Source organism: Microtus pennsylvanicus, chromosome 15 (assembly GCF_037038515.1).
Source record: "Microtus pennsylvanicus isolate mMicPen1 chromosome 15, mMicPen1.hap1, whole genome shotgun sequence".
Classification (NCBI taxonomy): Eukaryota; Metazoa; Chordata; class Mammalia; order Rodentia; family Cricetidae; genus Microtus; species Microtus pennsylvanicus.
Window position 1 is genome coordinate 37,441,118 of NC_134593.1, and position 25,599 is coordinate 37,466,716.

The 25,599-nt window shown below is 45.9% G+C and overlaps 1 protein-coding gene across 5 annotated transcripts in view; it reads right to left on the bottom strand.

Moving 5' to 3' along the window:
- Dgkh (diacylglycerol kinase eta) overlaps positions 1–24,157 on the bottom strand; it is a 161,074-nt gene extending 136,917 nt beyond the window's left edge. For 4 of the 5 annotated variants that reach the window (XM_075950016.1, XM_075950014.1, XM_075950013.1 and 1 more), the window contains exons 1-2: positions 23,857–24,052; positions 15,847–16,041 (exon numbers count right to left, since the gene is read on the bottom strand). In XM_075950016.1, coding sequence (XP_075806131.1) covers positions 15,847–16,041; positions 23,857–23,916 — 255 coding nt within the window. In that variant the 5' untranslated portion in view covers positions 23,917–24,052. Of the gene's footprint in view, positions 1–15,846; positions 16,042–23,856 lie in introns of all 5 variants that reach the window. The other variant, XM_075950017.1, reaches the window with a different exon arrangement.
- Between the last annotated feature and the right edge of the window lie 1,442 nt (positions 24,158–25,599).

Sequence of the window (25,599 nt, forward strand, 5' to 3'; positions counted from 1 at the left end):
TACCAAAAAATTATGGAAATTTGCAAAGAAAAATTAAAAAATAAATGATAAATGGTTCCGGGACTGGAGAGAGGGTTCCAGCAGCGAAGTGCCAGAACACAAACACCTAAACTGTATCCCCAGAACCCACATAAACATCTGGGAGACAGAAGCAGGTAGATCTTTGTGAGCATGAGGCCATCCTGGCCTATATAGTGATTTCTAGGCCAGCCAGGGCTACATAATGAGACCATGTCTCAAAAATTATAATGATAATATAATAATAACAATAATACTAATGAAGACAAGGAAGAGGAAGGAGGAGAAAGAAGAAAAGGAGAAGGAAGAGGAGGAAAAGGAAGAGGAAGAAGCAGAGGCAGAAAAAGCAGAAGAAGCAGGAGTAGAAACAGAAGCAGAAGAAGCAGAAGCAGAAGAAGCAAAAGAAGAAGCAGAAGCAGAAAAAGCAGAAGAAGCAAAAGCAGAAAAAGGAGAAGCAGCAGAAGCAGGAGCAGAAGCAGAAAAAGCAGAAGAAGCAGAAGCAGAAGGAGCAGAAGCAGAAAAAGGAGAAGCAGAAGAAGCAGAAGCAGAAAAAGCAGAAGCAGAAAAAGCAGAAGCAGAAGGAGCAGAAGCAGAAAAAGCAGAAGAAGCAGAAGGAGCAGAAGGAGCAGAAGCAGAAGGAGCAGAAGCAGAAAAAGCAGAAGCAGAAGAAGCAGGAGCAGAAGCAGAAGAAGCAGAAGAAGCAGAAGCAGAAAAAGCAGAAGCAGCAGAAGAAGCAGCAGCAGCAGCAGAAGCAGCAGCAGCCGCCTCCACAGCAGCAAGGCACTGTAGCCTGCACCTGTAATCCCAGCACTGGGAGGGGGGGACAGAAGACTCCCTAGCACTGGCCAGCTGTCCAGCCTACTGGGCAAGCCCCAGGTCCCAGTAAGAGACTGATAAAAACAAGGTGGGTGGCCCTTGAGGAATGACAGCTTAGGCTGACCTCTGGCCTCCAAACACTTGGAATATACTCCTCCTAAACCTTTTGCAATGCCCATATGGGGACACCTATATTTCAGAAAGAAAAGCCTTGGAGTATCTTTTTGCAAAGCTATAAATATTCACTTCTATATCAACATGATATAAATAAGTTTATTAACTCAATTGTCTACTGAACACCTTTAATCTATGAGGCATCTGATTGAATCACAGATTTTTGTTTTAGTAATAAGAATGTACATAACTCATCTAGTCAATTCTTTAGTATTGGACACTTGTATCATAAACAAAAAATGAAAAACACCTTTCGGGTTAATTGTTGGAAGAGCTGGGAATTTACTGACCGTGTGATGGTTTCATAATAAATTTCAGTGTCAGGATGTAGCAAGCTTTTGATGTGTTTTCTTTTTCAGTGTTGTTTTTAAACCCCCTGCCTGAAGCACGCAGATATTTCTCTTTATAATTAGGCCAGCACTTTAATGACTCCATTCATTATAAATCTGATTAACCCAACTAAAAATTATATAATGTGACATAGGTTTTACATTTTCAACTAAATGGTGACCCAGCGGCCATTGATTTGAAATTTTACTTAAAATATACATTCTTTTTTTTTTCGGTTACACTAATCTATTTTTCTCATATCCAAGCCAAATTATTTCTTTATAATCTATTTATTGGGGTTGTTTGTTTGTTTGTTTGAGATAAGGTCTCACTGTGTAGCCCTTGCTTTCCTGGAAATCACTGTGTAGACCAGACTTGCCTCAAACTCACACAGATCCACCTGCCTCTGCCTCAAGTACTGAATAAAGGTCATGCACCTCCACACCAGCTCTGCAATCTTAAGCTGTTTTATTATATCTGATTGCTAAGAAACTCTTCATTACTGTACAGTGTGCAACTAGATATTATTTATGGCCTTTCAATTCATTTTAGTATGTTAACTAAAAAATGTTTATACCATTTCTTTGGGAGGGACATTCACACGCCACAGTGGGCACAAGGAGGTCATAGGACAATTTGGGGGAGCTGTTTCTCTCCTTACACCACAAGGTGCAAGTGTCTTTACCACAACCACATCATCTGACCAGCACAAGCCAGGTAAAATTCTAGTAGATGCAATTATACAAACCTTACAAGTCAACCAGATAATATACACAGCATATTCATTCAAATAAATCAATTGTTTACGTCAGCAAACTTTTGACTTAATTTCTGTACATTTCTTGGGCTTATTTTCCACTTTACATCACTATAGAGCATACAGTTCCTATACTTACATTTTTATAATTTGTAAAGACATTAATTATGGGAAAATACACGTAACAAAATTTAACATCTTAAACATCGGTAACTATGCAGTTCAGGGGCACTAAGTATGTTGTTGGGCTGCCACCATAGCCATCCATCACAGAACTCTTGAATCATGCACGTGAAACCCATTTAACAATATTCCCCACTACCATACTGTCCCCAAGCCCGACAGCCACCATTCTTTCTGTGTCTATGATTTTGACCTCACTTGCTCTTCCTTCCCAATCGGGTTATATCACTCAGTCTAACGTCCTCAAGGTTCATCCACAATGTGGGATAAATCAGAATTTCCTTCCTGTATGAGTCTGAGTGATATCCTACTGGATGTATTACCTACCACGTTTTATCTATTCAATATCCATCAATACACGCTTGAGTTATTCCTTTTGGGCGGGGGTGGGGGTGCCAGGTAGTTTTATGTTAACTTGACACAAGCAAGAGTCACCTGAGAGGGAACCTCAACTGAGACCATGTTTCCAGAAGATCAGGCTAGACTGTAGGCCATTTTCCTAGTTAATGATTGATGGGGGATGCCTGATGTGGGATTCCCCTCTGTACACTGTCATTACCATTAATGAATAAAGAAAACTGGCTTTGGCCTGATAGGGTAGAACAGAGCTAGGTGGGGAAAACTAAACTGAATGCTGGGAGGAAGAAGGCAGAGTCTGGGAGAAGCCATGTAGCCCTGCTGAAGACAGAACTTTTCCCGGTAAGCCACACCCTCGTCTCGTCCACCTTGATTGTCATTGATAACTTAGCTTCCTATTTTGCTGAGAAAATCAAAATCATCAGAGGACTTCTGGGATTATCCCTTCCCCCATCCACCTCATGCTGAGACTCAGCTGATAGCTCCTAGGCAGAACTATCTCGACCTGTTTGCAAGACTCCCTGTCTTCTCTCTGTTGCAGCTCCTTTTCCCTTTCAACTGGATGGTCCTCTGGTTCATGTAGCTTCACTTCTTTTTTTAAAAGAAAAAATGGCAAGGCAGTTATGGTGCATGCCTTTAATCTTAGCACTCAGGAGGCAGAGGTAGGAGGATCTCTGTGAGTCCGAAGTCAGCCTGGTCTACACTGCAAGTTCCAGGACAGCCAAGGCTACACAGAGAAATTTTGTCTCGAAAAACAACAACAGAAAAATCCTGTTTTCAGACTGAAGAGGTGGCTCAGTGGTCTGGGCACTACTGCTCTTGCAGAAAAACCAAATTCAGGTCACAGCACTCAAGTCAGGGGTCCCACAACCACCTGTAACTCTGGTTCCAAAGTTCTCCACAAGCACCTGAGCGCTCGCTCGCTCTCTCTCTCTCTCTCTCTCTCTCTCTCTCTCTCTCTCGCTCTCTCGCTCTCTCGCTCTCTCGCTCTCTCGCTCTCTCTCTCTCTCTCTCTCTCTCTCACACACACACACACAAAATAAAAATAAAATTTAAAAGAAATCTTTTTTTTTTAAAGACTGGTTTCACTTAACCTCCAAACCCTCTCCAGCCTCTCCAATTCATGTCTCTACTGTGTTCTAGAATTTAAATACTGACTGTATTCTCAAGATCAAACTTGCTACTTAGAACACCCACTGGACTCCTTCTACAGAAAGGTAACAACTTGCATCTGTGACCCTAATTATATGCTCCCAGGTGCTAAGCTGTCAAGGACAGTGTTGCAGAAGCCTGTGCTCAGCCCCACCCACTGACCTCCAACTTTTCCCCGTTACTCAGCAACCCTCCCACACACAATGCTCCAGGAACCTAGGCCTTACAGCCTGCTGGGTAGTGCCCTAGTGCCAGTTGTGACCTCAAAGCTTTTCTCTGCATCCTCTGTTCTTTCTGCTAAGTTCATAGAACTAAAATTAATAAAATAAATAAATAAAAAATAAAAAGGAAGGAGGGAGGAAGGGACAGAGGATAAGAAGAAAAGAGAAAAATTCACACACATTATAGTAACACAAAAATGATTCGGGGCTCATGGTATCAATACTATTCTCACAATAATGCCAAAATGTATTCACTGTAAAACTGTATAAACATGCTTCCAAACACTGCTGTAGAAGGGCCTCATCATTTTTCTTTTAATGAAAGCCACCAAGAACTGTCAGGTTTTCCTCTGCATACTAACATACCATCCAGCCCATACCATTTCGACTGCATAGGAGTAAGTGGATAAACACGAGAGATAGCCTGAGTGCTGTATCAGAACCCAGTTAAAGAAAGGATTATTCAAGACTCTCGATACAACTCAAACTTCAGAAACGGTTTGAAGGTGGGCGTGCAAGCCTGTAGTCCTAGTACTCGTGAGCTGGAGACAGAAACGACCAGGACGTCCAGGCCTTTGCGACCTTATCTCAAAAAAGCCAAGGGAATAAGAACCACTGAGACCTTTGTGCATGAAGTTACCCAAGACCAAAAATGTCTCGCTTAGATCCCCATGACACAGCTGTCACTAAGCTGAAGTTTGGGTTTCTATCTGGACCTTCCAGGGGAGGATGGTACCGGGATTTCTTCTGCATTTGTTAGGATATAGGGAATGAGAACACCTTGCTTCATCCCTCACCAGCGGTACGGGAATGCCCGTGAGAACACGTGGCTTGTCCTGTCCCCATCCCCAAAAGATCTTCTGGAAGGCTTTTTCCCACTAAACTTTCTTGATAGCAAATTTACGACTGTCTTTAACTGAGCGCTCAGCCTGCTCCACGCGCATTCCCTCTCTCCTACCCTTCCTCCTGGTCTCTCAGTCATCCAGCCGTATTTTACCTGGATGGCCTCTGCCACCCGGGGACCTCTACAGCGCTCATCACTTCACTGAGCTCCAGAGCTCATCCTTTCTTTTCTGCCCTAGAATGTTCTCTTACAACTCAACGTTTCCGCCTCCCTGTGAGTGTACACACAGACATAAAATTTAAAAGGCCATCCAATGTGTAGCGCCCATCTAAGACCTCCTGTGGGTATCTTATTGTCGCTCTGTTTTCTGTGTGCTTCCCATAGTGTCCTTCAGCCCCACCGACCTTGTCACCCGCACAGCCGCTGCCCCTCTGGTGTCGAGGGCTCTTCCCACTACAGCTCACTAGCACTGCTTCAATTCCTGCAGTGTTTCCCGTCTTCACACACGACATGCACTGAACAGGTTTGTAGGCTCATAAATTCTCCCTGCACTGATAGTGTCTATCGGGCTTCCGGGTCTATCCTGAACTGCTATATTTTTAGAGTTCATGAACGGAGGCGTGACAAAAGATTAAAAACGGAAGGCATACACAGGTGATGCACGGCACAAAAATTGTTCTAAAGTCAACGTGGTGGCTCGTGCCTGTAGTCCCGGCACTCTAGAAGCGGAGGGTAAAATAGTCACCATTTCCAAGTCACCCTGGGTTAGCACACACAGACACACACACACACACTGCACAGCCTGCATGTCTGAATTTTTTGTTATTGTTGTTTTAGGGATGGAGGGGTGTCGTTTGGGCTAATTTTTTTTTTGAGGAGATGGGTCTTGTCATGTTCTTCATACTGACCTAAAACCCTGGCCTCATGCCATCCATCCTCCTGCCTCACTTTTCTGAGTAGCTGAAAACACACAGCTACTACGTAGTATTTTGTCGTCAAAGAAGCTGACCTTTTTGTTTTATTTTGCTCTTTGAGATAGAGTCTCGCTGTGTAGGCCTGATTGTAGACCAGGCCAACCTTGAGGTCGCAGAGATCCGCCTGCCTCGGCCTTCTGCATTCTGGGCTTAAAGGCATGCAACACCACAACCGGTCACATGGCTGTGTTTAACAGTTGGGTAAAAATCACTAAATTTTCAAATGAACAAATCTGAGTCTGACACTAAAATTAAACTGCTGGATTAATGGAAGAGCAAGACCTCAAAGTTCCTGATCCTTGAGCTCTGACAACCGTGGCGCAGGGAGCTCCCGCGGCTGACGCTCCTGGCTAGGCAGCATTAAGAGACAGCAGGCAGGCATGAGGGCCTGTAGTAGGCGCCTGGCTTCCCCCCACCTCTCTTCTTTTTGGTTGTTCGAGCCAGGGTTTCTCTGTAGCTTTGGTGCCGTCCTGGAACTAGCTCTTGTAGACCAGGCTGGCCTCGAACTCCCAGAGATCCACCTGCCTCTGCCTCCCGAGTGCTGGGATTAAAGATGTGCGCCACCACCGCCCGGCCTCCCACCTCTCTTCTTTTCTCCTTCCTCCTTTCTTTCTCTTTCATCCCACCCCTGCCATTATTAATATGTTAAATCTGTGATCCTATCTCTCACCACTGTTTAGATTTTATAATACCTTTTTACAAATGAATCCTGGTTTTTATTGATAACCATGAGTAAACTTCTAAAATGTAATTTCAGATTTAAATAGTTCAGCTGAAATGCCCATAAATTCAAATTAAAATTAATAAAAATCACTGAATCATTTTGGCTGTTTTTTTTTTTCAAATCCTCAGACGTATTAATTTAGAGGAAAATGTTTCTAGGTACCTAACTTTTTACACAGGTTTTCAAAGAAAGCTCAGTTTCACTCCTGTAAGGTAGGACGGTATTTTTAAAAGGTCACAGTACAGCTTAAAAGAATCATATGAAGTAATTTTCCACTTGGCCTATTAAGATATATTTTTGGAAAAATATGAGCAAAATTTATTTTTAACTAGGTAAGGAATGAAAAATGACAGGTTTTGGAGGCCAGTTTTTACCGCCCGACGATTTTATCTAGAAAAGAAAATGTACAGGAGTCTGTTCCTGAGCAGGCACGCCATTGTGACTTGGATCAGCAGCACGATCTCCCACGCCACTTAAAACTGCAATATTCTAATATCGATACGTATGTAATAATAAGACACGTATGTAACAATAAGACACATATGTAACAATAAGCCACATCTCCACCACACATGACACACTGCAGCGAAACAGGCACCCACGAACCCAGTTCTAGAATGAGAATATTTTCTGTTCTTTCTCGAAAGACAAGATATCATTCTGTAGCCCAAGCTAGTCGGGAACTCACAGCAATTCTCCAGTCTCTGCCTACCAAGTGCTGAAAGTACAGGCATGAGCCACAATGCTCATTTTTAAACAATCAGTGATACCAAATTCAATGGTGGTGGTCTGGGAGTCCATGAGGTTAGCTATTCCACCTCCACACAGGATAAAGTTAATCAGGTCTTCTCGACACAAAGTAAGAGCTACAGTCTTCCAAACAGCATCATAATACTCAAAGGCGGGAAAGGAATTGTTAGGAGGGAGGGAGGGAGGGAGGGAGGGAGGGAGGGAGGGAGGGTTCCAAACAGCATCATAATACTCAAAGGCGGGAAAGGAATTGTTGGGAGGGAGGGAGGGAGGGAGGGAGGGAGGGAGGGAGGGAGGGAGGGAGGGAGGGAGGGAGAAGCAAATAAATACGGACAGACTGGAGAGTCGCTCCACAGTTAAGAGGGCACAGTGCCCTTGCAGAGGGACCGAATTCAACTCCTATCGCCATCATTAGGTGGCTCACAGCTGCCTGGAACTTCAACTCCAGGGGATCTGATGCCGGGCATCTGTACTCAAGTGCACGTATCCAAACACAGACATATACTTATAGACATAGTTAAAATTAAAAATACTTTTTAGGGACTCAATAGCTGGGGAAGGCCGCTCACTCCTATAATCTAAGTCCTCAGAAGGCGAGGTAGGAGGGTTGCTTAAAGTTAGAGCTTCATGTTGCCTGGGCTACAGAGTGAGACTCTGTCTTAAAAAAAAAAAAAAAAAAAACCAAAAACAAATAAACCAAAAAAAAAAAATACCTGTGAAAAAAACAGCATTAAAAAAAGAGTACATTTAATTCTAAATTAAAGCTGCAACCAATAATCACTGGCCATCTTAAGTCACATGACTGAACATAAACGTGTCTCAAACGGCTAAAGAGTCAGAGGGAAACCACATTTGTCAAGGGCGACTGTAATGTACTAACATGTTACGGTCTTTTTCAAAGTCTATTCCGGGATGTAAAACACACTCTCTTTAGTTAACCTTCCCTCGTGAACACAGTTCCTAAGGAAGTGAAGTCCCACAAATCCAGCGTCAGAGCTACACCAATGGGAGCCCAGCGCTTTCCCCAGGCCTCTCTCCCACCCACCCTCAGAGCAGACACGAAACCTTCAACTAAGCAAAGACTTCTAAATTTAGATACGTTGAAGCAACACATCTTAAACTATATGTAAAGGTTCCGTAAATTATTTATGTCTTTTATCTTTAATAACGGGCTATCATGTTCGACTTGTAATCAAAACGGAAAGAACGCTGTTATACTATATATTACTGTACCAGGAGTCAGAGTTTCCAGGCTAAATTTAGTTCACATTAAAATGGAAGCAAAGACGCAAACCAAGCTAAAAATAAAATGTTCTACAAAGATGGGATTTCTTTTTTTTCAAATGGATTGAAATTTAGCTTTATTTGGTGCGTTAGATGCTGATATTTAGCAATGCTGTAATTTGCATCGCTCTGGAAGCCAGACAACAGCATCTCAATCTTCTACGACAGAGGCCAGCCTCAGAGGACAACAGCCACAGACCATCCCGTCAGCCACATCCTGCCAAACACTTGATTTCTATGCAGCCAACAAGTGAAAGAGGGTTTTACATATTGAAACAGGTTGGGTTTTCTTAAAGGACTATTTTTAAATCCGAGAATGTTAAATTTTCAAATTCCAGATCCTGAAATGAAGTTTTATTGGAGCACAGACTCGCTCACTCGAGTATCCTCAGCACCGACTCATGCTTCAGTGGCAGAGGTCACTACCGGGCGCGGTGGACAGTCTGGTTGTTTCTGTTGTCCTTTTTCTTAATTGAGGTATTGTTGACAACAATTATAAACTGATACTGACAATGGAAAGTCAGTTTAAGGGTGCGGCCCCTGGTAGGTCTCGCTTACTCCTATGGAAGGCCCATCATATTTGAGTAAATGGTCAGCACAAACTAAACACGGTAGATCATGGAGGAGGAGGAGCCATGGATCTGGCAAGAAATATGGGGAAGACGGGGAGAATATGATGAAAACGCCCTGTATGAAATTCTCAAAGAATTAATACAATAGTATGCTAATAATTATAAGATGACCATGGTGGCTCGTGACTCTAATCCCAGCTGCTCTGGAGGCTGAGACCAGAGGCCTACAAGAGGAAAATCAGCCTGGGCAATTTACGGAAACCCTATCTCCATCAAAACTAGAAAAAAGGCAAGGATAGGTAGCTATAAGCAAATACTTAGTGTGCTAGTTAATTTTATGTCAACCCGACACACGCTCGAGTCTTCTAAGAGGAGGGAACCCCAAATAAGAAAATGCCTTCGTAAGACCGGGTCACAGGTAAGCCAGTAGAGCGTTTTCTTAATTAGTGATTGATGTGGAAGGGCCCAGCCCATTGTAGGTGAAGTCACTCCTGGGCTGCTGGTCCTGGGTTCTATGGAAAAGCAAGCTGAGCAAGCCATGGGGAGCAAGTCAGTGGGCAGCACCCCTCCATGGCCTCTGTATCAGCTCCTGCCTCCAGGTTCCTGCCCTGTGTGAGTTCCTGTCCTGACTTCCTTCAGTGATGGGCTATGGATGTAGAAACATAAGACAGATAAACCTTTCCTCCCCAACTTGCTTTAATCACCGTGTTCCACCACAGCAATAGTAACACTAACTAGAACAGCTAGCGTGCTCTAGGCCTTGGGTTCAATCACAACACCATGAAAAATAGCATAAATAGCATATATTTATGTTAAGTGATATGATGTTTCATAAGCACAACAGTGTGCAATGACTGAATTAGGCTTCTTACCATCAACTCTGCGTTTTTGTAGTGAAAACATTTAAACGTCCTCTAACTTAAAGCAAATTTCAATTTATAACTGTTATTAAGTATAATTACCATGATAGTTACAATAGAACTTATTCTATAATCCAGACTTTACCCAATCAGTCTGACTGAAATTTTGTACCCTCTGACCAACATCAGTCCAGCCCTCCCTCACTTCCCTCCCTGGTCCATCGCTCTCAGAGCTGAGCAATTCTGAAGGAGTTCTAATAGCCCAAAACTTAAAATTTAGTGCTTAGATCTTTAGAAAAGTAGGCAGAGGGTCAAAACGCAGATGTTCCTCTTTGCCTCCACGCTACCTGTCTGTGGACTTTTTTTTTTTCAAGACAAGGTTTCTCTGTGTATCTCTGGCTGTCCTGGAGCTCACTCTGTAGACCAGGCTGGCCTCAAATTCACAGAGATCCACCTGCCTCTGCTTCCTGAGTGCTGGGATTAAAGGCATCCATCATATCAGACAATAATGTTTTAATTGCAGAAACCATATCTCATAAAGCAAAGAAAAACAAAAATCCAAACTGCCTCATCATAAAGCTACAGAGTTTATTTGTGATGAGTTTTCCTGATCAATTAAAACCACGATACTCATCAGCTGACTATATTCTGTGTTTAGGTATACTTTTGCCAAATTTACAGACTGACATATAGGAGTTAATATATGAATAAATATAAATGCCAAACAAAATGCGAACCCAATTACCTAACCAGGAGATATTTCTGACAAAGCTTTCTGACCTTGGCCACGACAATTCAGCGGCTAAAACTCACTGAGACACTTCTCATGTGTTTGCACCACTGTGTGGCAACCTCCAGCCATTGATGCAAAAGCCAAGATTACTGACTGCACTCAACACCAACAAAAGGCACACGCGGTCTTCTTCCTGTTGAAAACCTAATTGTTGGGAGTTTATGCATGTCATTTCAGACCGTCTTGTTGTCGGCACCTGTGAAAGGCGCAACAGCACCGCATCTCAATGGAGACTCCAGCCCACAGGAACACTACGGAAGGGGAAAGAGGCAGCAGAAGAAACCAGAGAAGAAAGCAACCTTACTGCTCCCTTTTGGCTATTTTACACCAACGTGGGTTTCACTGCTGCAGACCCTTTTGCTCTTGGGAAATTAAGTTGGATACAAAATTACCTGCCTAGCACATGGGAACCTGGATGTAACTATGTGAAGTTCTACTCAGCTGCCTGGGAGAAAGGATGCAAGGGATGACAAGTAGAGATGACAAGAGATGTACTAAGAAACTATGGAGGAAAATGGAAGACAAAAAGAGAACAAAAACCATATATGCAACGGGGGAGGGGGGTGAGGAGGGCGCAGAGACAGAGGAGACCACTGTTGAACCTACTCCCCTTCAAAGTTCATTCTTCCTCTTGGGCTGGGGCAGGGCAAAGGTGTGAGGCTCTGGGTTCCATCTTCAGCACCTCTCTCTTGCTCTCTCTCTCTCTCTCTCTCTCTCTCTCTCTTGCTCTCTCTCTCTCTTGCTCTCGCTCTCCCCCTCTCTCCTGCTCTCTCTCTCTCTCTCTCTCGCTCTCGCTCTCGCTCTCTCTCAGACACACACACACACACACACACACACACACACACACACACACACACACAGGCTTGCACACGCGCGCGCGCGCACACACACCGTCCTAGTCTTTATTTAAAAGGTCAGCATGGCCACTACAAAAACAAAAACGCTGAGAATAGCGTGCTGTCCTAAAACTACCCATTTTCTTCCACAAAAACTAATTACATGATCACATACCATGTTAAGTCAACCAAATGAAACTCGCTACCCTTTGCCAATTTTGAACTGCTGAGAGCAATTTGTGCAGCTCAACTGAAGGACCTGTCGTCACTAAAAAGAACGAAGTAAATAGACAGAAGACCATTACAGGATAATCCCATTCGAAGTTTTTAGAAATGGGTATCTATTTATATGTGCAGTATATATACCTATATACAATATACTTATATATATATATATATGAATATCTACGAATATAAAAGGATAGTGATATTTTCCATGTATTTACTTTTTGAGAGAGGGTCTCACTATGCCACCCAAGCCTTGATCTTGAGTCACTCTTCATGCCTCAGTTTCCCCAGTACTGGGGTGACAGGTGCATGCCATGACATTTAAAGAAATGTATAAATGCATTACTGTATGTGTCTATATGACATACATCTATATGTCCTTACATGCATGTTGTACATATAGAAAACACAGCTCTTGTAAGTGCACAGAAGCTTTCTGGAAGCTCCCTGAGAAAATGCCTCTGAGAGGGAAATGAGAGGCCAATGCCCAGATGGGCTGATTCTCATGGCAACGATCCTTCACTGCTGCATAGTTTCCCGTCGCTGTAGAGTCTCTTGTGCCAGTTAGCGTGTCTGACTAGATGCACGTACGTTGTTGAGACAGCGTAGGCCAAGCTATAGTCAAATTTACCATCCTCCTGCCTCAGCCTCCTAAGTACTGTAGTTAGCATACCCATTGCCAATCTGTATGGCTTTTTGAATTAAGAAAATTGTCTAAATAACTTTTCAAATGTCTCAAGTAACTTAATGACCATTTTAACAAGCAAATCATTTAAAATGTTAAAAAGTATTTAGAACAAGGACACTTCAAATAAGGTTAATTACTTAAACTTCAGCCTTTGTTTGTTTGTTAGATTTTGAGACGTGGTCTCGGGCACCCAGGTCCGCCTGGAACTCCCTATGTAAATGAGGTTAACCTCGAATTCCTGCTCTCCCTGCCTCCATCTCCTGAGTGCTAGAATTACAGATGTCTGCTAACACACCTTGTTTCTATGCAGTGCTGGGAATCGAACCCGGGGCTTTATGCATGCTTGTAGCACTCTACCAATGAGCCACTCACCCAGCCCAAAGTGCTCTTCTTCACTCTAACCTGCCTGCCCAACAGTTTCATTCATGGTCCTGAGGATCCCAGTGAGAACAGAAGTTACTGTTAGCCGTGTTTCAATTGTAATATTCACATAACACGTACTTCATAACTATGCAGTCATACATGGAACGGTATCTGTGTGGTACATGCGTGAGGAGGTCAAGGTCAGATGTCTCCTTCAATAACTTTGCTCTTTAAATTTTGAGACAGGGGTGCTCGCTGAACCTCGAACTTGATTGGCCTTGACTGGCAGACGGGGTTGCTCACTGAACCTCGAACCTGATTGGCCTTGATTGGCTGGGCCAGCCTCTCTAGCGTGTGGCTGTTTTCACGGTGCAGTGATCTAAATGGGAATGTCCCATAGTCTGCAGGATTTAAACACTCGGCGGTCCTCAACTGTGGTGGCTTTGTTTGAGGAGGTTTATTAGGAAGTCTGGCCTTTCTGGAGGAAGAACGTCACTGGGGACAGGGTTTGAGAGTTTAAAGCTCCACACCACTTTCAAGTCACTCTCTCTGCTTTATGCTTTCAGCTCAGCATGGAACTGATTCCTGTCCCGGCTGCCATGCCTGTCCCCTGCTGCCACACCTCCCCACCATGATGAGGTCTTACACCTCCACAACTAAAAGCCCAAGCAAACCTGTATAAGCTGTCTTGGTCACCATTTTTCATCAAAGCAACAGAAAAATGACAAAGACACGTGGGTACCAGGGATACAGCAAGCACTTCACACACTGGAGCCATCTCCCCAGCCCTGAGATATCTTCCGTTTCTATGGACAACATACTCAGCTATAGGCCCTGTCTACCTACACAGACATCCTCAATCAGGCAAGTATTTACATCAGTATGTAAACATGTATGTGTGTATAAGGGTGAGAATGCAGAACTAAAGGCACTATTGGTACTCCTAACCCATCGTACTTAGTGGGTTTTGATGCATCTTCAAGAGGCATGAGCAAGAACTGTTAGCGCTGTCTCCAAAACTACTGAGCATCGAGCTAGATCCGGGGCCTGAACCTCTCCTCCAGGCTCTCCCATCTTACACCCTGTGGAGAAGAAGAGGAAATAGCTACATTTCTCTAAGGGTGCTTCTCTTCTTATCCGGATCATACCCACTGTTACCTTCATTCGTTCTGCTTGCATTAAGTCCCCCACTGACCTCATCTTCCCTCAGAAGCAGTGTGTGTTCTAAGAACCACAGAGATAAAACTTACAGCACATGGTCCAGTCTGAGGCCCACGAGTCTTGTCAACTTAATGCTCCAGCCTCAGATGTTTGTATTTGAAAACATTTTATATGAATATTAACATAAGAGTAAATATAAAATGCAGATTTTTTGATGCATAGTTAGTAACTCTATTATGAATGAATTCATCAGAGGCAGTATCCCAAAGCTTGATAATTAGCCATAATTGTGGCAGATATTTATCAGAAAGTTAAACAGAAAACAAAAAAATATGCTTTTTACATCTATTTTAGTCTTCATAAAAATGTTTTATCCCAAAATTAAACAATGCAATCTTAGCTATGACTTAAGTTCATTAAACCCACAAATTTTAGTAGCACTTCCCAACAAGTTTGTTGTTCAACTTTACTCAGTTCAGTTTATAACCATTCTTAAACTTTCTTTTCAATGGCATAAACTTGATATGAATATGCATGAAATTTTGGCCATTTCATAAGTGTATGGTGTGCCATTTTTCTCATTAACCCAATTTTATGGATTTTTTTTTTTAGATTAAGATTTCAAATGTTAGAATCATTGTTAGTAGAGTCTCTATATCGGTTGGCTTTAATCTTTGAAAAATACTCTAAATCCCAAAACACCACAAGTGCTATAAAACTCCAGAATCATCTCTATTAAAAGCAGTTCCAAGATGAGCGAGTAAACATCGAGAGGAAGCAACCCTTGACTCCTTAGTAAACCTGCATCTTTAGAGCCCCTGTCGTGTGTGCATGTCCTCCATGTCGGAAGTCAACCGACACTAAAACACTAAGCCACGGGCATACAGTAAAACCGTTTCCATGTACAAGCCTTAGGAAGCTGGTTTTCATGAAAATAACTGTTGAATAAATTAACTTTTGCAGATATGTTCCTGAAGGGGGAGCATCCAATCATTTAATGGGTTCCCTACTCAAATTCCTTCCCTAAGTCCCTCCCTGACAACAGCCTAGGTGTGAAGACTTTGAAACTAAGTTAAACTTCAGAATACATAAATCCGTTAATACCCAGCAGCCCCTGCCTTGTGTATGTTCATCATCAAATGAAAACTCAACTTTGACATGGTCCAACAACTCCACAAAAGCACCACACGAACCGTCCTGCACAGAGTCTGAAAAGGTAACTGGTGAAGAACCACCGTGGATATGCAATATGAGTTTTGTACTTTGTGGGAACCTGGGACATAGATGCCTAATCAGCCTGTAGGCAAGGCGCACCAGAGAAACTGACCAACTAACATCATCTGCAATACACCCTCTCAAGTTGTGCCCAGAGAGGAGCAAGCAGCCTGCTGTGGATAGGAATGCAACGAAGCGAGCGCTACACAGGCTCCACAGGACTTCCAGCGCAAGCGGCGGCAGAGTGAAAAATCCAAACTCCCTATTTCAGTTCCCTAAGTGGGAACTCGCAGCGGGGCTTCAACTTTCTCCCGTGCTGCCGCCAAGCCACTTGCTCTGACTGCTAGGCGAGCTTTCTGGAACACACCCTGGAAGTCTCCAAACCCCAGGCAGGAATCCCGGGCGCCGGTCCCGCCCCAAACAAGGCTCCGCCTCGTCCAGGCCGCGCCCCCGCGCCCCTCCTCCGGATCCTGGATCCCGGGATCTCCCCGGTGCTCCTGCTCCCTCCACTCACAGCTCTCCTGCAGGCCCTCAGCTCAGCCTTACCTTGGTCCGGATCTGTCCAGAGGTGGATACTTTGCGGATCAGCTTCTGGGGTCCCTCCTGCTCAGCTTCACTGTCGGAAGAATCTTCTCCCGGTCCCGCAGCGGTGGGGGAAACGGTGCCAGCCCCAGCAGCCGCTCCTCCCGCGACTCCCGGAGGGTGGTGCTGGCTGCCCGCTCCGGCCATCCTCTCCGGTTCCTGTGGGGTACACAACAGAGCCCCGAGGGGCTGTGGTCAACTGCTGGGCTCTTCCCGAGAATCCAAGCCCCGCGCCTAGCTGGCGCCATCTTCCTGGCCGCAGGGCTACGGGGACCGGGGACCACACACCGCCCTTGCCGAGACCGCGGGTTCCTCTGGGCGAGGCTCACGCCTGCGCACCCAAACTTGGGATGTTCTGGGGTTGCTGACCCACGATACCACCAGCACCGGAATGAGAGGATGAAGGTCGCAATGAGGCTTGGACAACCTTCCTCTTACTCCTTCTAGGGTCTGAGGGCCTAGAGGGAATATGGGGCAGAATTGGGCAGGAGCGCGCACCAGCAGGTCAGGCGCGGTGGAGATGCTCTTCCCCTCGTTCTAGACTGCAGGAGTGTGGGGAAGGCTCTGAAGGAAAACGGGAACATGGAGCCTCCTCCTACGCCCATAGGTGCACCCCTGGACCCCGAATCTCCACACACTCGGGCCTTGTGGCATCGTTCCAGCTAAGTAAGAGTTCCCTCTGCCCGGGATATGGACTGTATCTCCGGACCCTGGGCACCACTACAGGGATCTTACCTCCCCTGCTCTGCCAGGGAGTTTGGGTCCTTTCTGCCTCCTCTACCCTGTTTAGCTGAGGACCCACCCCCATCCGGCGCACACGGAAGAGAAGAGCATTTTCCGGGAGGTTCAGCTCCGCTCTGGGAACTTTTCCTTCAGAAAGAGCGATTCCCTTTGGCTAACAGGAAGCTGGGAAGGGCGTGGAGAGAGCGCAGAAACAAGAGAGGACACGCAGCCCAACACGACACTATACTGAAATAAATGTCTAAGCTAAAGTGCTTATCCAGAATGCCTGGAAGAATGCATTCAACAATGTCAACAATGTACTAAGAAAAAAGTACATATATACATATGTATGTGTGTGTGTGTGTGTATATATATATATATGTGTGTGTGTGTGTGTATATATATATATATATATATATATATATATATATATATATATATATATATATATATAGAGAGAGAGAGAGAGAGAGAGAGAGAGTGAGTCAGTCCTAGGAGAGGGGATCCACAGGCTGTAGCTGCTTAAGGGGGCAGCAGGCAGAGCAACCTCCCTGCACAGAAGGCACACTCAACCTCCAAAGTTGGTGGGGGAAGGCTGTGTGGGAAAGACACTAAAATGACAAGTTTCCTGCTGTCAATCAAAGAGAACTTCACTTCGTTGTCAGCTGTGTTTTTTCAATTTAAGTAGAAGTCCCTAGCCTACCCTGGGGGCTCTCCTTGACAGAGCAAACTTTAGAGCCCCTGCCCTCCAGATTCCTTTCCTATTTATCAGTTGAAGGTGACCTTGAAAGTTCCTTGAAACTAAGACTCTGGGGTGTTGTTTTCCTCTAGGTGCAACCTTAAGCCCAAGAATTATTCCACTCTGTGTCAGAGCTGCGAGCTCTAAGACATTTTAACTACACTAAAAACGGGAAATGCGAATCCTTCAGCAGAGAGTGTGCTGCCGTCTTACATGAATACAAAGACCTCTCACGCTTCAGTTATTTCCTTTAGGAAAGGAAGGAGTGAGGAAGGAATGGACTTTAAGAGTTCTTATGGCCTGATAATATGAAATTCTGTATCTACAAAACCACACTGCTGGGAAATCTTTGAGAGACAATAACAGTAAACAATGGCCTAGGTTGGGAATATAAATCAGTGCTAAAATTCTTGCCTAGTGTACAGAGGCCCATCAGAGCCAAAAACAAAATAATGCCCTTTTAATAACCTTTATCCTGGTCGGGCTATTTGATCACAGACAAGTCTAATGATTTGGCAACACAAGTTACATAGTTGAGACTTTACTTTTAAGGTAAAAGACATTGAGGGCACAAGCTGGGACCAAAGGGGGGAAAAAAACGTGTGATTGCAATTCTAACGTTCTCTTCTCCACACTATATATAGCTAAAGGTCAGTTTGGCTGTTATTGTGTGCTTCAATCTACACATTAAGCTTTCAAGTTTTTTTTTTGTTCTTTTGGTTTTTTTTGGGGGGGGGTTGGATTTTTCGAGAAAGGGTTTCTCCGTAGCTTTTTGGTTCCTGTCCTGGAACTAGCTCTTGTAGACCAGGCTGGCCTCGAACTCACAGAGATCCACCTGCCTCTGCCTCCCGAGTGCTGGGATTAAAGGCATGCGCCACCACCGCCCGGCAAGCTTTCAAGTTTTATACAGCAACATTTTCCAGAATCTAGACAAGGGTGACTGAACTGAGCGGTGGTCCAACACCCATGCCTATTCTGTGATCCTTGGAAGAAGGTGGATCACAGTTCTCACTCTGAAAGGATGCTGGTTGCTTAAGGAGAGTTTAAAACAGCTTCACATCCAGCGAGTACTTAGTGACTTATAAAAACTCAGCCCTCTAGCCAGCTCTGCTCTACACAGAGTTCAGCAGGTTTCGAACGCCTGTACCTATGAAAGCAAAGACAGGCTAAGCGTACTTCATAAGCAAATGACTGTGGCTCTCGACAGCATCTGCAGCTGTGGAGGAAACCCCGGACGAAAACACTGTGTAGGCAAAGGAAGGAATGCTGCCTCATTTCCCACAAGAGGCAGCCCAGGAAAACCCCCGATGGAGAACCATCTCTTCCAGACACTTCTAAGGAATTCCCATTTTAAATAATATCTGACCTACTAGCCACTTACTGGGTTCCATGGGTAAATGTCCAGAATGGGTATCTAGTCCAACTAAAATGCACTTCACCTTTTGTTTGCTTGTGTCTTGAGATAGCCTCACAGCACACCTCAGGCTGGCCTGGAGCTCATCACGTAGCCCCATCTGACTTGTAATTCACGGCAGTTCTCCAGCATCAGCCCCTCTCTATATCTCAGAATGGCTACTGATATTTCAATTGTATGGCATACTGCCTTATTTGATTTATAAAACATTCCCTGACTTTTTCTTTAGTGTTTCAGATAATTTCTTATGTGTTTATTACTGGTACTTTGTGATCTTTGCCAGGTAGTGGTGGTACACACCTTTAATCCCAGCACTCGAGGTAGAGGCAGGTGGATCTCTGGTCTTCACAGTGAGTCTCGGGGCAGCTAGGGCTATACATTGAAACCCTGTGACCATGACGGAGGGGGGGTGAGTTCATGTGGAACTTATCAGCAAAACTGTTTAAAATGTGCATAGAAAAGGCTGTGGCAGGTGAGCTGCCAAGGGCTTGAAGCCAGCCTGGGTTACATAGTGGGTAACAGGTCACCCGACCCCCGCCCTGCCAGCAACAGAGCAAGATCTTGTCTGCAAACAACATCAACAAAAATTCTATAGCTGTTACAATCAGGATTCCATGGAAATGAGAGAAGCTGACCACTAATTGGCTTTCTACTTAATAACGTATCATACATACTCGATTAGAAAAAACAAAAGTACCGAAGAGATATAAGCCAGACATGCTTCTTAAAGCTTTGTGATGCCCGCACTGAGGAGGCAGAGGCAGGAGGATCTCTGTAAGCTCGAGGCCAGCCTGGTCTACAGAGGGAGTTCTAGGACAGGCCCAAAGCTACAGAGAAACCCTGTCTCGAACCCCACCCCAGCCCCCCCAAAAACTTTACAAATACTGTATTACACTATTATCTACAGAGGTATTTTAAATTAATCTACTAACAACAATCTGGACTGACATTAACTTAAAGTGCTTAATCCCATGTTCTGTGGTTTTACATTCAAATTTTCATATAACCTAATGAGGGTTACACGCCATACATTGAAAAACACAAGTAGGTAATTAAGAAACCATGTTCTAGGATTCATGTTCCTGTTCAGTACAGAACCAAAAGACTCTGCAGGCAGAACAAGCAAGGCCTGGGAGGCCGCCGTGACTGCAGTGTGGAACTATTTCCACAACACACGATTTGTTATGTATTCAGAACTTAACATTTAAAAGGTTTACCCTGTTGAAATTGCTTTAGTTGTTCTCCAGATAACAAAACGTTCCAAGAGCAACGGTGCCATAAATTATAGGAACATACTGTAATCCCTGCACACAGGGCGAAACTCCTCATCCTCACATAAAGTACAACTGTGTAACTAACCTCTTATTTGTATCTTGGCCAGTTTTGCTTTGAAACCCTTCCCTTTCTTCATGTCCATTAATTCTGGATTGTTAACTGGTATAACGTTAACTCGTAATTCTAACTGGTAGAAAACCATTCAGAAGTAAAAGCTCATTTTAGGGACTGAAGCACATTCAGGCTTCCCTCCACTAGAAAGAGCATGTTGTAAATACTCCTACATGTTTAAACTGAGCCAGCGGTTTAACTACCTATCGGCTACCCATTCCCACCTGAGATCAGGAACTGTGTCGCTAAATGTCTTCCTACCCACTCATTCCCAACAGCAAAATACTTCAACTCTGTTTCTATTTTAGTGAGACAAAGCCAGGGCGTTGCACAGGCGCAAGTTCTACCACTCACCTACATTGCTGCCCCAATTACTTTCTCTAACTGGTTTTTTGATAAAGAATCTCACTATTTAGTCCCTGCTGGTCCCAAACTCTGAGCCTTCCTTAGCTGATTTGCTAAGAACCACACCCTAGTACCCAAACACTTATTGATTTGAAATTTTAGTGATGCCTATATTTTCACTAACACTTGGCTATTTTCCAAAGCTAGCATCAATGAAAAAAGAGAGAGAAACTTAAATGTTAACCTGTACCTTCTTTAAGTTCAATATTTATCCAGAATAATGCTAAGTAAAGTTAATATATCCAAATGTTCTGATAGCTGAATAACTTAATTTCAAAGAAAATGCCATGAAGTCCCAGGATTTCCCTTAGCTCCAGGCATTGGTATTTAGCCAAGAAGTACTATTTCTTTTCAGGTAGCCACAGTAACCTCCAAGGAATCCTTTGCTTTTCTGTCTGAATAGTAAAAACCATATCATCAAAGTTTAGGCTCCATCAGGAAAAAAAATGAGAAAACAAATTCTTACATGCATGCTGTTACATGCCATTAATAATACAGCAATTTCATTTATTCAACATGCATGTCTTTTTATGAATGTAAATTTGCAAGCTTGTATGGTAAAGTAGTACAGTGCCTATATTTCAAACTTTAAAAGGGTTTTTAAATAACTCAGAATTGGAATCCAAGTGAAAACAGGTTTGTTTTCTTTGCTGTGGTCTCATTTTGTTTTAAGAGAGAAAGGGTCTATTTTGGCTCAGAGGATAAACGTATCTTGCGGGGGACGGACCGGCAGCTGGGGCTCCACCTGTGGTAGCCAGAGCATGCACCAGCTGCTCATTCTGCGGCATCTACAGGAAGCAATGAGGGAAGCAGGTAGCCTCCACCCGAGAGACTCTGAGCACACACAGACTGGACTGGACTCGAGGAAACCTGTGATTCCACTGTGCGTGCATGTGCGTGCGTGTGTGTCTGTGTGTGTGTGTGTGTGTGTGTGCGTGTGCGTGTATGTGCATGTGCGTGCGTGTGTGTGCGTGCATGCGTGTGCGTGTGTGCGTGTGAGCGTGCGCGTGCGTGTGTGTGCGTGCGTGTGTGTGTGCGCGCGCATGTGTAAGACAGTGGTTCCTTAGGGCTATAGAGGTTAACAACTGGTTGTCTAAATATACTGTGTGCTGCTTGACTCTATGCCGTATAGGTTCATTCTGAAGGAAGCCAGAATTCCTCTCATTCAGTCTTGAGATAAGCTAAAGACCTTGATTTTTGAGAACTCCATGATGCCTGGCATCCTAGTACTCTGCTGAGGCAAGAGCTTGGCAGGGAGTTCCAGGCCTGCCTGGGCTACCTAGGAAGTCACAAACCAGACTGGTGGAGTACACTGTGAGACACTGTCCCAAACACCAAGAAACAAAACCAATTCTGATGGACATTTAGATTAAGTTAACACCAACCCCTTTGCTCCACACATCAGAAACATTTAACATTTAAACATTTTCTCTCTAGTGCATTCAGCTTCCTCTTTTAGTAACGCAGGTAACTCAACTTTCTTAAGGAATTATATACAGATGTCCTCTGAAAATGTTTAAACGTTGTAGCCATTACAGAAGGTTCAGAATAAAATCACTATGGAGATCCATTAAGACACACACTTAAAGGGGTTTCACTCCTTACCTACAAGAATGGAAGCTTTCTGGGGACAAAAACTGCCCGAGTCTTAGCAGCTTGCCCAACCGTCACAGAACAGAACATGATAGGTGTTGGATAAAAATATCTGCTGAAGAAATAAAATGCCTCAGCCATTTTAAAACGCCTACTTTTTAAAGAGTTCTGCAGCCTAGCTAGTATCACCGCTGCCACATCTCTGTGACGGTTTTAGTTTTAAAAGTTCATGTTGGGGGGGGACTAGTACTGAATATTATCTGTAAGAATAAGTAAGAAAGCACTTGGTTCTTAACACTTTGGAGAAGAAAATAGAGGTCTCTAATTTTCTAACTGGTAAGTAGCAAAATACTCCTGACATTCATCATCCCCCCCCCCCCAAAAAAAACCACTACACGTTACACGTTAACTCCGGGTTTCCCATTGTGACGGGTGGAGGCTTACAGGATTTCTTTCATATAGTAAAGTTCAAAACAGGTCACTGGACTTAATCCCCAATGATCTTAAATGTCAAAATGGAACTGGAATTTTTTAACCAAGAATCACACTTACTCCCCGATGGCGATGGCAATAGAACACGAGTAGATGGGCTACCGAACGTGCAAAACCACAAAAGCAAAAGCAGCTGCAGATGGATCAAAGTCGAAGGACACTCCTGAAAGGTCAGGAAGCAAGAGGCAGCTAAACGTACCCTGGCGAACCGGCTGAAGTCTACGGGTCAGAAAAGGAGAAGCAAGCCTGGTACCTGACCTACAAGCTCTCAACAGGCAGAGGGCCCGCCTGAGCAGACTCAGGAAGTCCCTGGGAAAACATCATCCTAACAGCACCGCACCACAGATGAAGCCGGAAATTTTGGACCAGCCTTTTGAGACAGGTTCACAACGTCAACCAAGAAGGAGTACCAAATACGCAGACAGAGCGTGCAGGGCCAAAATTCATTGTACACTTAAGATTACAGGGGTTTGCGTGGGACGGGTATTCCAGGGAGGAATCCCGGGGGGGGGGGGTGGATAACTGAGGGTGCTGTTTGAGATGCACAAAATTAATAATAATAAGTTAAAGGGTTTAGGGGGAAAATTCTTAGACCCCGACTCTCCTCATCTTCGCACACACAACAAACACACCACTCTGGGCCCCTAAAATGACTCAACCTCCGCGTGGCGTGTGCTGTGAAATCCAGGCGAAAGCGAAGTAGACTCCTCGCTAGATCTCGGACCAAGTCCCCTGACCCTCTGAGCAGCCCGGGGCAGAGCGGCCACCGGAGTCGGAGGCGTGGCTCTGGCTTCTGGAGGCTATTCGCCTCCCCAGGCGGCGGTCCTCGGAAACCTGCGTGCCCAGGTGACTGCCAGGGCGCGGTCAAGAGGTGAGCCCCGTCTCCTCGCGGCGCCACCCGCTGACCGCGCGGCCCCGCCGCCTCCTCTCCCCGAGCCGCCGCGCCACACTCGGGAATGAAGTGCAAAGTTGGGAAGCGGATGAAGCGCGGAAACGGTCCTCGAAAGACCGTCGCCAGAGGCCCCTCGGGGAAGAGCTCCAGCCGACCGGACAAAGGCGCTCCGGGCGGCGCGCGAGGAGGAGCCCGGGCGCCGGAGGAAGCGCTGCCCCGGCTGGGAAGCAGCTGGGGACCTCATCCCGGACCGCTTCCTGAACGGAACCCGGGCCGGGAGGGGGGGGAGCAAGGACAAGCAGGAGGGGTGGGTGCGGACGCGGTACCCACCGGTTCCTCCCAGGCCGGGCTGCGGGCTGCGACCGCGGGGCGCACGTGCTGCGGCTCCATCGTGCCGGCCCGCGCCCGGTGGCCGCCGGGGCGCACGGACACGGGCCCCCGTGGCCGCCGCTGCCGCCCGCCGCCTGTGACTCGCTCGCCGCGATAGCTGTCGCTGCCGCCCCGGCTCTCGCCCGGAGCCAGCCACCGGCCCTCCCGCGCTCTGTGGCTTCCGCCGCGCTCGCCCGCCCCCGCTCCGGTCCCTTCCTCCGCCGCCGCCTCCGCAACCGCCTGCGTCCCGCTCCCTGGCGCGGCCGCGAGCGCTCGGAACCCCGAGCCGCCGCCGCCGCCTCCCACGGCCGCAGAATCCGCCCCTTGCTGCTGTCTCCGCCCCCCGACTCCCTCCCCTTTCCTCCTGCCGCCTGCCCCTCCCCCAGCCGCCCCTCCCGGCGGGCGGCCCGGGACGCACGTGACCCCCTGCCAGTCCTTATAAGGCGCGGAACCGAAAGCGGCCACCGGGTGGTCACGGGCACCGGGAGGTGGCATCGCGGAGAGAGGCAGCCTCCCCGAGGGGCCGGGCTCACCAGGAGCCTGGGGGAGGGGGGGACCGGTGCCGAGTGGCTCGCGTCCATGGGGCGCGTCCTGGCATCCCTGCCCCTCGGCCTCCCTCGCTCCGGGCGCCTGCAGCCCCCACTGGCCGCCTCTGGAGCTGAGGCTGGAGCAATTGCCCAGGAGAATACCCGGCTTCAACAGAGCGAGGCTGCGCTTCGCACCCCTGAGCAACTCCCCAAGCACCCCTGCCAGGGGTGGTTTACTCTGAGCTGCTGGGATGACTGGCTGGTTTGCCATTCGCGAGAGAGGTTAACCTTGGAAAGCCCTGCTTTTACTCATTTTTCTGTGGGTAAACGGTTTAGTGGAAAGAAAACCAGCTTAAGGAGCCGGTCTGCCGTCCGCTGTGAGCGCTCCTCTCGAATTCGGGGCAGGGGCAGTTCACAGAGAGCTCTTAAATGTCAACTGTCTCCTCCTGCTGCTTTCAGAGAAAAAGAAAACGAAAATTGCAACTAGCGTTTCAGATCATCTTTACTGGCAGTGAAGACGGTTTCCATCTAGTTCCAGCAGAGCGGTGACTGCATTTACATGGGTCATTTCCTCCCGTGGACTTTCAGGCTCCTGCCAGCACCCTCTCATGGCCCGTAGTCTGGTAGACAGACGGATCCAAACGTTTTGAAACCGAAAAATCAAAACACTTACCTGATCCAGCATGCCCCCACGTCATTCTAATTTCCGTGGCTAATATTCCATTGAGGCTCCGCTGATAAAGGTCACGTAAGGTCTGTGGAGAGCCTAAACCACTGGATGCTTTCCAGCCCTTGCCTTCTACAACCTCACTGATTAGATTTGTATCCCTGAATCTCTCCTTTAAATCAGCCCTGATAGTTGGGTCTTCTTTGTCTCTGGCCATGCTTTGTTCAGTGACCTCTTACCCACTGAGGTGCTAAGTAGTCTGTCCTCCAGTTTATTTCTCGTGAGGGTGGACTAGAGTCCTTGAGTGGTCTATCAGGTCCCATCATCCCTCGTTTTTTGTTTAACCAGCCAGGTGATGAGAACTCATAGACTTCCAGCTTTTCTGATCTTGCTGCCTTCACCTCCTGAGCACTAGGGTTTCAGCTGTACACTGGGACTCAAACCATGGCTTATTCATGCTAGGCAAACATCCTTTCTACCAACTAAGCTACATGCCCAGACCAGAAGCAA